This window comes from Equus quagga, chromosome 13 (assembly GCF_021613505.1).
Source record: "Equus quagga isolate Etosha38 chromosome 13, UCLA_HA_Equagga_1.0, whole genome shotgun sequence".
NCBI lineage: Eukaryota > Metazoa > Chordata > Mammalia > Perissodactyla > Equidae > Equus > Equus quagga.
Window position 1 is genome coordinate 69103836 of NC_060279.1, and position 15090 is coordinate 69118925.

The window sequence follows — 15090 nt, forward strand, 5'->3', positions numbered from 1 at the left end:
GCTGGACGGTTATTTTCACTCCTTCTGAGCAGTAGCTTTTGTGTACTATGGGTGAGGATCGATAATGATCGTTTCTCTCTTCTGAGGCCACAGAGCAGGAAGTATGCTCAGAATGCTGGGGTGGGGGGGGAGTCAGGCCAGATGTGAATAAAGCCTGTAGTCAGCAAGGAAAGGACATCTGCTCAGTCTCCACTGAAGAGGTTTAGAAACAATCTTGGTGTGTCAGGAATCCTTTATCCAGGTGACCCGGATAACCTAAGGGCACTGTAATTTTGCAAATATATCGTGAAATGCCTCTTAAGATAATGGAGTCGTCATTTTAAGAGCAAGTTTTAAAAGAGAAGTAACAGTTTAAAGCAAGAAAAGTAAGAAATCTACTTAACATGATTTTTTATGTCCATCAGGTTGATTTTTGAATATTTTAACAATTAAAATGTCATAGACTGTCTTCAGTGCATAGCGTGATTTCCTCCTTGTGTAGGCTTTCATCATTTCCAGAGGGTTAGCTATATCCTGTTGAAATGGCCAGGCTAGAAACTTAAAAACATCTTTTCTCCTAATCAGGACACATGAGCATAGATCAGAAGTGTCATGTCCCAAACCCAGAGAACATTCATGATGCTAAAACATATTATCTGATTTTAATTATAGAGTAAATGATAAGGTAGACATGGGGATTTTACAGGGGCACATATAGTACAAGAATATGAGACAGGTGGGATGGACAAGTGTACTCATTCGACAATGACATCATCTTCATTGCTTTCATTTGGCAAACATAGTAAAACAGAACTCCACTACACTTCAAAGCATAACAAATGATCAAAGCAAAAGTCACAAATCACACAATATATTTATCAGCTGCCAAATCTAGAAATCTTCATACAATGATAAAACTAGAGTAATTTCTAAAATAAAAAGGAGAAAGTAATTGTTTATTTCTTTAATTACTAACGTGCTTTAAAACGTATCTGCACCAGAAATAGGTAAAAAATAAAGCCATGATCAAGGACTTAAGCACTAATGTGTGAATGACTTTGTTAAAGAACAGACATTGATGGAAGAGAGAGAGAGGAAGGAATAGGCGGGGGCGTAGATCCAGGACCTTTGGGGTGGAGAGAGGACACAGCCACAGCAAGGAGATGCTGGACAGGCCAGCCTAACAATGATCTGTTGGACTCGTCAGAATAAGGGCAGTGAAATTTGAATTCTGCTGGTGGTGTCGGTTAAGTGTAATAATGGTTAGAGATGGTTTCCATGTTATCATAGTACAATTTGATATTGTTATCTAAAAATTACCCTCCTTGCTTGATGTCTGCTAATAATGCTTTTTAATGATCATTGGAGTAGAAAATTGTTCCTGTAGTCCGTCCTCATTTGTAGAAATGAGTACTGGAGGACAGACAGACAGCAATTCCTTTGTTTCTGGTCTTGCTTCTGAGAAGGCAGACAACCTGATGTCATTTGTGAAGTATGTTGTTCACAATGCACTGAGTACCAATGCCAAAGTGAGTGATTGCTCAATCAGCTCCTTTAAGAGAACTCTTTACTTGAAAACTATATAAAAAGAGATCTCTCGAAGATGTAATTATCAAAGGAAATTTGAAGGCATAAAGTTGTTTTGCTAATTGGTTAAGTTATTGGGTCACAATTACATTACATGAAAAAAATTTCAATTAAGATTATTACATAATCTTGAAATTGCATAAAACCTCTCATGGGAAAATGTGCCCCCATTTTGAATAATGATATACTTTAACCTATTGTAAAATGACTGAAAAATTCCTGTAAGAAGCCTGAGTCTAGTTTGTAATGACTATTTATTGCTTTTCTATATCAGATATGTAATGGTGCTGTTCTGTTCATGGATTGCTTTTCACATTAGAAGACTTTTCTAAAAGCCCGAGGATGGTTTGCACTCACTCTGAGCAGTAGCTTTGGTATATTTAGAGGCAGTGACCCATAGGGATCATTTATCTCTTCTGAGGCTGCAAAGCCAGGAAGTAAGTCAGATTTCTGCAGTGGAGACTTGGGCCAGATGTAAATAAAGTGTGTGGTCGGAGGGAAGAGGATGTCTACTCCATGTCCTCCCGAGTGCTTTAGGAACAAACTTCAATCTCAGGGCTATTTTACGTAAACCTGCTTCAAAGTTAAGGGGGCACATAAGAAAGTTTAATTGCATTACTTCAGGGTACTGTGACTTTGTAAATATCTTATCAAACGACACTTACGTTGAGACAGGTTTTGCTGAAAGCAAAAGAGAAAGACAGGTTACCCCAAGATATCTAACTATAAATAGCTTTTGTGTAATTCAGGTTTATGAGGTTCCATCTCAGAGCAGTAGGTTTGGTTGGCAAATAAACGCCTTTTATGAAAAACTGCTCCTTTGTCCACATAGTGTTTGCTGTCTGCGTTGCCATTTTACTTTCCGCTAACCCTTTGTTGTTGTGATGGTTGAATTCTCACTGTAATTGCATATACTGGTAAAACGCCCTGCTGGGTTCTAGCCCTGCTCCTCCTCTGATTCATTGCACCATTTTCAGACAAGTCTTCTTCATCTTTAACTTTGTGCATTAAAGATATCGAGATCCTTTTTAAAGATGGCCTCTTTTCATAGGTATGACCAAACTGCTTAGATTTGTTTTCTGAGTTTTATTTTTTGTTGCCTTTTTTTTTTGTTTTTGTTATGAGTGCCACAAAAGATTTCATGAAGCACTCCTTATAATTGTTCTTCCATTTACTTCATGTCCTTTCCAGAAACAGTAATAGAAAGGCACTTCATAGGAATTTTAATTCCTTGGTGCTCTATTTTTCTTGTCGACCTTTTGTTAAAAGGTTTCTTCTTTGACAAAGCAGAAATCATTTCTTTCGTTGGAAAATATAGTTGAGGCTAATTTTCTTAAATAGACAAGATCATCCAAAAATTTGAATCAGTTAAGGATTTTTATAACCAGAAATGTCCAGAACATGACTTGTCTTATCGGTATTCATGTAAAGCAGGAGACATTTGTCTTCAATTCTTTCACCTTCCCTTTTCTAATCTTTACATGATGGCATTTCACGAGTTCAGATATTAGGAAAGATACATATTTGTTTCATTGGATTTATTAGCACAGTTGTCAATGCAGATATCTGATGCTATGTATTTCCACAGCCAGCTTTGCCTATGAGTAACTTCATATAGCCATTACTTTTTGGGGACTCAATTCCAGGGAGAAGACTGCAAAGTCTCTGTAATTCCCCTTCATGCCTATTCCTAATTCCAACCCAGCAGGGGATTGGTCCAGCCCAGCAGGCAGAGGGGAGCCTAGGGGTTGCCAGTGCGAAGGTGTTGTGGGACTCCCTGCTTTCTGGTTGGAAGAGAGTTTGGGAGCTCACCTAGAAGAGTCTTGGGGAGACCCTGAATTGTGTGAATCCAGGGAAATGCTTGGCTCCCTGAACACCGTGTGGAAGGCCAGCACTGGAAAACATCACTGTGCCTCTTTTCCCTCTTTGCCAAAAAGAGAATGGTCTGAAATTTGAGAGTTTCCTGAATCCTGCTGAGGATGACCTGAAACTTGGGTCAGTTCCTCTCTATCCCGAGGTTGGGCGGGGAGAAAGGCTTCCTCTTGGTGCTTTGTCCTATAGCTTCACTGACGCAGATGGCCACGCTGTCCACCTTCTCCGAGCGTCAGCCACCTAAAGAAGTCAGTGACTGAGAATCAACCAGCAGATGAGAAAAACAGACCCATATTTAAGAAGATTCAACAGCAGAAAATTGGGAGAAAAACCACAGCCACCAGAATCATTCCCTGTCACAATAAAGCTATTCAGGGAAACAGATACCGTCCTGAATGAAACTTAGTGAGAGCACCTGAAGGAAATTCCAGTAACGCAAGAAAAAGACCTCGAGGACCTAAAATGTATGATTTTTTCAGACTGAACAATTCAGCAGGAAAGAGTGATCTTTGTTGATACTGAAATTCATTACCTGGAAGAGCAAATGAATGAAGCACTTGACTCATGTGAAAATAAGTCCCCAAAGATACAAACGAGGAGGGAAAATAAAATAGGTTAGAAAATATGCAGAGAAAACCCAGTGTGAATAATCAGCAGTCCAGGAGGATAAGAAGGATGAAAACGACACAATAATGGCATGCACAATATGTGAACTTTTCCGGGCTAGAGAAAAACCGTGTGTCTGCAGATCCACAGGGCCCACCATGTTCTATGCAGAATATAAGACAGAACACTCACACCCAGGGACAATCCGATAAAAATTCATAAATCACCAGCAATCTTACAAATTTTGAGATGCTGGAGTAACGTCTACAGACTACTAAGAGAATAAGCCTATGAAAAGAGTCGTCCTTAAGGTAGACATAAAAAAATCACCAAATCCATCAAGACAAATTTCTGTTCCAGAGACATGCCAGCACATTTTCTCATTTATGTTTTCATAGTATTTTCACTCTTCAAAATTTTCGTTAGTTTCTTTTTCTACGTTTATTTTCTGTCTCCCCTCCTAGGATGCAAGATGCTTGAACTGCGGGGAATTTGTTTCCTGTCTCTTTAGCTCTGAAAAGAAATATTAATTGACTAACTGTCCATTTTAAGTTTTAGACTTTAAAGTGTTTTTTTATACAATAATTTGTGAAAGATAAAGTGCTTTTAATTTGAAGGTGTAGTTTTAAAAAATTGCCTCATGGGACCAGCCTGGTGGTGTAGTGGTTAAGTTTGTGCACTCTGCTTCGGTGGCCAGAGGTTCACAGATTTGGATCACAACACATACTTAGCACTGCCCGTCAAGCCACCCTGTGGCGGCATCCCACATTAAAAAAGAGGAAGACTGCCAATGGATGTTAGCTCAGGGCCAATCTTCCTCACAGAAAAAATAAGTGTTTTTTTAAAAAAGTCACCTCATATTAGATTTTTACCATAGAAGTGAATCTTATCTATTTACATATTTTTTTTTTTGGTTCAGGAGGTAAGATTTTTGGGCTGGCCGGGTGGTGCAGTGGTCAAGTGCACACCTTCCACTTCTGCAGCCCGGGGTTCACTGGTTCGGATCCTGGGTGCGGACATGGCACCGCTTGGCAAGCCATGCTGTGGTAGGCATCCCACATAAAAAGTAGAGGAAGATGGGCACGGATATTAGCTCAGGGCCACTGTTCCTCAGCAAAAAGAGGAGAATTGGCAGCAGATGTTAGCTCAGGGCTAATCTTCCTCAAAAAAAAAAAGGAGTTCTGAAAAAGAGATAAGATTTTTAAAAGGTCTATAGAAATTGTATTCAAGATTTTAACCTTGTGGAAGAAATGTGAAAAGCACTGTCCTGATTATGTTGCTATTAAAGTATATTTCCTTTTCATTTCTTGTAAAAGTAAAAAAATCCCAAAGCAAGAATGCTGTCTTTTTCTAAAAATATGTTTGAATGTACATCCAGTCAAATGAGTGACTGCTGTGTGGTTGGACTAAGTTAGTTCTTCGGTTTATACGTGTTCGTGAAATGCCTGCATGTAACAACGTGATGCTGGACGGTGAGGGTCATCTATGTGCTCTGGGAGCTTACAGTTCAGCACGTCAGCAGCAGAGTGATGTTCTCTCAGTGCTGTCTGTGCAGTGAGGCAGGGTAGCCTGGTGGTAAGAACATGGTCTCCCAGGTTTGAATGTCTGGGCCTGACTCCCATATCCCCCATCATAGCAGGAAAGTGGTATCATCTCTCTAATTTTCAGATTTCTTTTTATAGAGAATGGTACCCATGATACTAAACGTTTAATCAGTATTTTTATAGTTAGGTATAAAATGTGAATGAAAATGGAGCAAAAGGAAGTGTTCTTCAAAAACCTCGATATAACAAGGCAGCCTCAGTCAGAGCTGAGCTGCCCAGAGTTACTTCTAGAATAGATCTCAAGCCGGAAAAAGGCCCTGAAGAAGACATAAGCTGAGTAAAGGAGAGAACGTGTCAACCAGAAAGTGGTTCATAAACCAAAGAAGCTTGTGAGTTTGGAGTCCAGAAGGCCTGGGGTCTAGTACGTAATGCTGACAGCTGTGTAACCTGGGGAGAAGCACTAAAATCCTGGACCTGGTGTCTCGTCTGTGTGACTGGAAGAAGACGATCACGGCTGCTGTCACGTTTAAACACAAACACGCGAATCCCTGAGAACAGGGCCTAGCACATAATATGTGCTCAATAAATACTTAATATCTATTACATTATTTTTTAAAAAGAGAGACAAAAGTGCAAATCTTGTCTGTGTCCACATATTGCAGTCCGGGAGAGAGTCGTTGTACTATTTTATGACCAGATTGGGTGGATCGATGCACTGTAGTCTGATAACATTTGAACTTTATAACTCGACAATTAACTCCCCTTGTTTAGATTTCATACTCACCAAGCATGAAATAGAAATAAATTTTTTCACTGTAAAATTACGAACTAATTGGCATTCAAGCCAATCCCTGTTCCACAATAGTCCCATATTAACTAATCTGTCATTAGTATGGGGGGGTTCTTTGTCCTATGGGGGCCGCACAGAGAATTCTGTCTGAGTGATGGCAGACAGTGAAACAGGGAGAAAAGGCAGCAAGTTATGCGAGTTTTCACCGCTGCATATGAGCAATTAGAGAGGGTCTCTAAAAACTTCGGGGTGTGGTGTCTACTACATGATAACATCATCATGAACCCTCAGCAGTTCGTAACCTGACCCCTGCTTTAGGGGATTTAATCATTTCCAGACAGCTGGCAATACCCTATTTAATTTGCCACACTTAAAAACGTTTCTTTGTTAACCTGGGAAGTTTCATCAGTAGTGTTGGAAAGACTTAATGGATCTGACTCAAAATTTTAATAAAGACAAAGGAAAGAAGAATTTAGTAGCTGTCTATGTATTGCTATTGCCTTATCCAGGCTCAGAATATTCCATCTGTAGCATCGCCCGTTTGTACTTTGACTATTGTTAATGTTGCGGTGTTTCTTTGGGTTTACAGAACACAGTGATGTGGACCAGGAGACAGCGCTGGCCGGTGCACAGGGCTTCCAGGGCTGTCTCTCGGCAGTGCAGCTCAGCCACGTGGCCCCTCTGAAGGCTGCGCTGCGCCCCAGCCGCCCAGCCCCCATCACTGTCTCAGGACACGTGACGGAGTCCAGCTGTGTGGCCCAGGCTGGCACTGACGCCACATCAAGGGAAAGGACACATTCCTTTGCAGGTGGCTCATGGCTCTTCCTTTACCCAGTCACAAACACAACTTGCCCACAGAATATTAAAATCTTCTGCTGTTGCTCTTATGCTACGTTCTTGAGATGATTTCTTAAAATTGGTTTTGTTGGTTTCGTTTTCAGTTCTCTTTCCCATTTCTTTTCTAGATTCTCACTTATTCATGTGGGCCATCGCGGTTGACATTGCTTAAGTTTAAAATTACAGAAATCCCACAGTCATCTCCGTAATTCTGTTCTGGCTTAAAACATGTATGAATTTTTCCAAGTTTCTTTTTACTTGCTATATCACTCCTCGCTTTTTTTTTGTCCTTTAACTGCAGATCATTCTGGAACAAGAGATGACAGAGAACCCCTAGCTAATGCAATCAAAAGTGACTCTGCCGTCATTGGAGGTAATAGAAAGCCTGAATGAGCTCTTCTTTGATGCTTATCATTACTAATAATGGTGAATAGTTAGCATTACAGAAACTACCTATGAAGAATCTATTCATATCGTCAGTGTTAGGCCCTGAATCCTCAGGTCAATGGGGGTGGTTTATTACTTGTATTGGATTGTCTTAGAGAGTCTCCTTGAATTCCCTGCTTCCTTGGAGATTTTCAGTATAAATAATTGATAATTTCACTGAAGCACCTCACTCAGAGAATAGTTGCTCAGCTGTGTAATAATGAACATTATTTAGCTTGAAAATGGCCACCCACGATCCCTAGGGAATTCTGAGTCTATTTGGAGTAGTATCACTTTTGTTGGCTTCTTGGGCATATCACTGCTTCTGCAAGGGTCTGTGTAAAAAGTAAGAGAAACCTGAGATTACCTTTAGAAGCATATATTTAATCTTGCCTTAATGCTTAATAAAGTAGATATTTCTATGGCTTAGATGACGCTCCTATCAACGAATATTACACTTTTATTTGAATTTTTATTGACTATTAGGCTAATGGAATAAAAGCACTTCACAGTTATGTTAAATTACAGAATTAACAAAAAAATTTTAAGTATATCTTCCTGGCAGTGAAACAGTATTTTCTCTGAGACGTAATTTATTTGAAACCAACCCCAAAATAAAGCTTTTTCTTCCTGATTAATGGTCTTAAGAATGTTATTAATCAGATTATTGAAATGTTAAGTGGCTCACCTTTTCTCGACACTCTGTGTATCATATGGACATAAAAAGCAAACAGTGATCTTATTACAGTGCCAGATAATGTGATTACTCATCTGCTTGGGCAGCTTATGTGGGCTTTATGCCTGATCCATTTGGTTCTATTTTTTACACCCTTACTCATCTAGACATCAACTTCCTTTAAGTAGTTAGGATTCTATTTAGACAGAAAATGGTGCTGGTCAGATCTTTCTGAGGATGTTCACGTCCCCATTACTATTTCAGTTGCTTTTTTTTAAAATCAAATTAATGGTATATAAATTAAAGACACATAAAATAGGATACCCCTGTGGTCATCTAACAAGCCGCAAACAAAAACTCTGTTAAAACAGTAGTTAATAACTGCATGTCTAAAACAAATGCATTAATGTATTATTTATACATTGTATGGTAAGAACTCATTTAAAGCTATAGCCTTTAAAATGTGCTCAACATTTAAACTAGGATTCCTAGTAAACTAATTGTCTCAGTCTCGTAGTAGTGCTCTTTCTATACATTTAACTAGTATAGATATAAGGAGATATAGATACAGAGAAAGATATAAATAGAGTTATTTTATAGTCAAGCCAATATTAGAACAAAATATTTAATTTTGAAATATTATTACTTTGAGTAAAAATCATTGGCAAGATGTACAGAGTAAAGGAGAGGTGCGTCGATAAGTCATTCTGTGTTACCCCAGAATGGAAACGAGTTACAGGTCACCTGTGAAATTCTCACTTAGGTCAGATGCACAGAGCAGAGATGGACGCTGTGGAAGGTATGCAGCTCAGGACCTCACCAGGGTCTACAAATCTGGTGTCTATGTTTGATCACTGCAGGAACTGAGCTTCAGAAGCAGAGCAGCTGGTCATGACCATCTAAGCTCGGAAGGCCTTGCTTCAAACCCTACAGAATTTATCTGCCAAACCACAGAATATCGTCCTCTAGTGTGCTGCTCCATCAGGTGGCATTGTAGTGGAATTCTCTGCCCATTGTCTAGTTGCTCATAGATTGCACCCACTATGTAGCAATAATTAATCCATTTAAGGATTTTCCAAATTGGCTAATCCCCCTATGTTCTACACTTTAGAGTATCTTTTTCTTCACTTACAAGTACTAAATAATAGAAGATGGGAAAATTGATTTAATAAGACATTTAAAACTGGTGACCCAGATACTGTAGAGGGTTTCTGCCCAGGCTACACAGGTAAGGATGGTCAGATTTAGACAGAGAGAAAGCTACACAGTTTGCTCATAAGAACACAGTCACATAGAGCTTCAGATGGCAATGTCCTAGAGCTCGGTAGTTGGCCATATTTGTTTAGAATATCTTTTTTTTTTTTTGATATAGCAGGTTAGAACAAAATTTTTCTTGGACATGACAAATCCTGACATAATACCTTCCCCACATTAAAGGGGATAAATCACCTCCATAGAACAAGCTAGTTTTAGAGTCCATCCATGGTTTTGACTGTCTGAATCGCCTGTCTGGGCCAATGTAATGTTGATGTTTATTTCATAATTGCAGTGGTTTGCTCTCTAGAACATACTTCAGCAGTTTTTCACATTAAAGTTGTTCAGAATATCTCTTTAAACAAGAGGCCTGTCACCAGACAATAGAAATACTTAGAGCCACTCAACTGATTACTTTTCTAAGATGAGAGGCCACATGTAACAACTAATGGATATTCTGATTAAAATGATTATTTATTAATATCACTAATAATAACAAAAATAACCATATCCATCAGTAAAGTCTTTAGATTTCAAGTGCAGAATTTGGTTACACATTTATTTAGATTTATCAGCAAGGAATTGCTTTCCTTCTCAGATAAGGCTGACCTAGCCAAAAATCGGCTAAGCTGTTGGCAATATTATCATTCACTATAGTGAATCTGCCCATCAAATCGTGTGCTCAGGAATCCACTGGGACCGGTGAGAACCTTCAAAGTTCTGGCTTGGTTGGACTCCATTAGAGCTGAATTTAATTTAATTTAAAGTAGAATGAAGAGTCCTAGTTTTATGATAGGAGAATTCATCCACATTGCTGTTTTTCATTGTACCTATTTTTGTCTAAAAACAACTCCATTAGTTAATACTGCCACTGATTTCATCAGAAAAGTCTAAGTATTAGGAAACTTTCAGACTTACAGCGACAGAAAATAGTTTTCCAAATTCTATTTTTCACTTGAAAGATTGAATTTTATCATTGGCAATATATATTGTCAGTTGTTTGTCTTGAAGTGGCAGACTTCATTCATTTTTAGAGAAAATATCTGCCAAATATCCAAGTCAAAACAGTCATAATTTGTTTGTCAGTTTTCCATCAAGTAAAAACTTTTTGTTCCGTGAAGCAAAAAGCAACTAGTTCAGCTCACAACTCCAATGTTCACACAACCCCTTGCCTGGAGACAACCGTCACACTTCAGGATAGGCCAGGAGGACTTTATGTCTGCTTTCCATTCACCAGTCAAAATGTTAAAAAGACCCACAGCTGAAGGTCAAGATGTGATCAAGTGAGTAATTTTTAGCACTTCATCAAGGACACTCAAATGAATCTGCCTTTTTTCTTTCTCCTGCGATTGCCTGGCAGTGCATCGCCTTCTGCTTTATGAATTCAGTGACCACTGTTACAGTTTGGCGGCCTTGCCTTAATTCATGCTGAGGTACCAGGAATTTTACCTAACCTTGTTTTGCACTATCAGTGGATATGTCAACACAATGGAGAAAGCATCTTAGAATTATTATGAAAATAGTTTTGACCCTGTGGAGCCCTTCAGAGTGTCCTGGGGACCACCACGGATTTACTGGCCTTATGTAATGCCAAGGTTGATAACCATTGGCATAGCTAACAATTGTGGTATTTAAATTTTTTATTTACAGCCAGATGTTTCAAGAAATCAATATTCCTCACATAGAAATAATCTAAATATACCTCTATATTGATATCAATATATTTCATTAGTCAGAATTATTCATATACATAACCTGTTCGTACTAGTTGGCAGTATGGCAAATCATTGAAGATCAACTTCATTAAAATGTTTATGTATTGAGGGGCCAGCCCGGTGGCACAGTGGTTAAGTTCACACATTCCACTTTGGCGACCCAGGGTTTGCTGGTTCGGATCCCAGGTGTGGACCTACGCACTGCTTGTCAGGCCATGCTGTGGCAGGTGTCTCACGTATAGAGGAAGATGAAAACGGATGTTAGCTCAGGGCCAGTCTTCCTCAGCAGAAAGGGGAAGATTGGCAGCAGATGTTAGCTCAGGGCTAATCTTCCTCAGAAAAAAAGTTTATATATTTAAATATAAAACACATTTAATTATTTTATGATGTTACTACTACTGTATAATTTCAAAATAATTAAAACTTGTCTGTGGATTAATATGAGGTGACCACATGGCCTTAGAGACATGCAGGTAATATCATGTGTTAAATATAAATGCACTGAATAAATCCAACATAATATGCATTCTGAATAAATGGAGGTGAACCCACAAGGTTGATGGAACTCAGAAGCAAATTCAATATGTTATGATACCACTTGATCCAGAAATACCTGAAGTTTTGATATTTCCAATTTATGTATACTAGATGCTTGATTCAAGTTGAAAATAATTTTATTGTGACTTATTAAACAATGAAGTCAGCACTGTTTCCCTTTGGACAAAAATTCTGATTTTGCATTTCTTTTCTCTTCTCTCACTAGGTTTGATAGCCGTTGTGATCTTTATCTTGCTGTGCATCGCGGCCATAGCTGTTCGCATATATCAGCAGAAAAGGCTATACAAAAGAAATGAGGCAAAAAGGTCAGAGAATGTAGACAGTGCTGAGGCTGTTTTGAAAAGTGAGCTTAATATACAAAATGCAGTCAGTGAAAATCAGAAAGAGTACTTCTTCTGATTGGCAGCTATGATTTAACTTATAATTACAACAGTCTGTTTTAATAGCCAGGGGCTCTCAACGGACAATAAAATGCTCTTACACTGAATGTACAGGCAATGGATTTGCAGCACTGCCATGTTGCCATGTCCAGACTCGAGATGGCTCCAGGAGGCCTCATCCGGTGACATATTTCCCATAGCAGTCATTCTGTATAACAAGGAATTAGATATTGCTGTTAATTTCCAACTGTTCTGGTATGATCTAAAACAGAAGTTTAACTCGCTTGATGACTGCAGTTTTTAAGTGTGAAAACTGTAGCCCTGGTCTCTCAACCATGTGATACATAAGTTTCGTTAGAGGTAAAAATCAACATCGGACTATTCTGACCTTGCTTTATTTGAACATATGCTGTGTTTGCTTTAGTGTTCCCACGGTGTTACTCATAGACCTGGAAATGCTTCTAAGATCCTGTTTGGCTGGTGTTTGCATCTTCAGTGGCCAAAAGTATACAAACCCCTTTGCCTTTCTCTGTATTACATTCAATACAATTTCTCAATAGTCTTGAAAGATGTTTTGTTGTCACTGGTTTGTTTATATTCCTCTTTTTCTATTTGACTATTCTTAATGATTTTGACTACATTAGGTTTTGAGTGTCAGACTTCAGCTCTGAACATAAAATTCATATGTGACAAGACTCAGAAAGTGCACGTCAGTGTGTGTTGTCTTGCCTTTGAAAATTTTTCTCTTTAATTTCCTATCATTGTTGGTAGTGGCAGTAGTCAAAAGCCTGGGTAATCCAATTTCCCGAAGAATGTGAAATGTTTGCAACTAAACTTGTTCATATAAAAAACACGATGCTTAATACCGCAAAAAATTTTTTATTTACAACTGTAATATCTCAAATGAAATATACTTCCAAGAATGTTTTCCCCAAATGTTATGTCAGTTTTCTTTATAGGTTTCTACTTCTGTTTTTCTGAAGTTTATCACCGACTTTTCTTTGATCTCCCTTGACTGTATTGCATAGAGCATGTTCTTATGTATTAGAAAAAAAGAGACACTTTAATGTGTAGAACTCCATTCCCCATTCTGAAATACATCCTCCTTCAGGCATATATTTTGCTGTGCACTGACCTCCAGGACGTAACTTTTTGAAATATAAGCTGCAACCATGCCTCTTTTCTGCAAAACTAGTAGAGTGATTAAAGGAAGCTCATTCTGAGAGGTCTGCATTCTAGTTACTTCTCATTTATGATGCTGGGGTAAATTTCTCAAAAAGTACCAGAAATCAATATAACCTACTAAATAGTACATTCTGATTAGGGGATATATACATTCTGGGAGATCAAAGAATTATCAATAACCTTATGCATCTGTTGCAATAATTAATTTTGAGGCCATGTATGCAACATGCTGGCATGTAGCTGTCTTTGAATTTCACAAGCCAATTATATAATCGAGATACTTTGCTATTTATACTCATGCTTTTCAGGGGCCTGCCAAGGAAAAATTGGATTCCTTAGTTTGTCCACACCACAACAATTTGGAAATATGTAAATTAAGCATCTTATTTTCCAAATTATCCTCCTTAACTCTCCTTGCAAACCTGCCTGTCTTTTCTCATAGCACTATATCCATAGTGATGTTTCTGTAAATGCCTGACTAAATCTTAAGGATATAAATTAATACAGTAGTTTATGAAGGACCTCTATTGACAAATGGCTTTTGTTTTTTAATTGAAAGGCCTGTGGTGGCTAGGGAAGGACTGAACACAGAAGTGGTAGTTTTTATTTCATGCAAAGTTGAATACAAACATCGTAACAGCTCCGAAGCGTTTACAAGCGTTCATGTTACTTAGTAGCAGCATTAGGCTGGCTGGGAGCTGGGATGCAGACAGGTTTATAGATGGGGAAGCCGCACAGTCCTCTGCGGTCTGCCCTGCTGGAAACCGCAACGTTACAGCATCAAAATGCATTGATGTATCATATGCCATGATTTTCATTTCCTGATTTGCGATGTGTTCCTTCTTTTTTTCTTAATAAAATGCATTTTTGAAGTGAAATGCAGAATATATTTTAAGAGACATTGTATAAAAGTTTAAAATGAGGGAATTATGCTGGTTTTTTTTTCTCAAAACAGTAAAAAGATGTGTAGATGTACACTTTCCTTACTGGCGTGTGTGTTTTTTAAACCTTTTGGTACATCTTGTGATTATTATAAATTGTTAACGAAAGCCACATTTATGTTGTATTTTTCCTTTTAAATGGACTTAAAAATGAAAGAAAAATAGATAAATGTTTACCGATTGTAACAAGTAAAGGAAGTTAAACTAGATTTTAAGTTTTGCCAGAGAACAATGACTTGACTGTTAGCAATTGTTTGTTGAAAGGTTATTATATATTTAAATTGAGCGATGTTCTTTTACTTCTGCAAGGAGCTTGGCCAATGAGCACTATATAGTTGCACAGGATTATATAGAAGAAAATAGTACACTCTTCTCTAACATAAAAGTTTTTAAAAATTCTTTATTTGTGGTTTCAAATGAAAAAGATGAAAACAATATATAATTAACACTCTCTTTTTGGGAAGACTAAATTTCCAAATCTCATTAAAGTCAAATGTGCAATATGCAAATAGAGCAGAGTTAGCATGACATATGAAATGGGGGATCATCCATGGGAAATAACATCTTAATTTTGAGAAACCATGCCACTGAAATGGCCCTTGTCCACTCTAGGAAATAGCTCCATTTAAAAAAATCTTTTCCCAAGTGCTCTTTAAAACACATTTAATAGTGGGGCCAGCTTGGTGGCATAGTGGTTAAGTTCACGTGCTCCCCTTTGGTGGCCCAGGGTTCGCCGGTTC

General features: G+C 38.2%; 1 protein-coding gene across 1 annotated transcript in view; it reads left to right on the forward strand.

The window, feature by feature from the left end:
- CNTNAP4 (contactin associated protein family member 4) overlaps positions 1 to 12742 on the forward strand; it is a 195497-nt gene extending 182755 nt beyond the window's left edge. Inside the window, exons 21-23 of the mRNA XM_046682909.1 lie at positions 6968 to 7186; positions 7517 to 7588; positions 12050 to 12742. Of these exons, the coding sequence (XP_046538865.1) occupies positions 6968 to 7186; positions 7517 to 7588; positions 12050 to 12243 (485 nt within the window). The 3' untranslated portion in view covers positions 12244 to 12742. The remainder of the gene's footprint in view (positions 1 to 6967; positions 7187 to 7516; positions 7589 to 12049) is intronic.
- The last annotated feature ends 2348 nt before the right edge of the window (positions 12743 to 15090 follow it).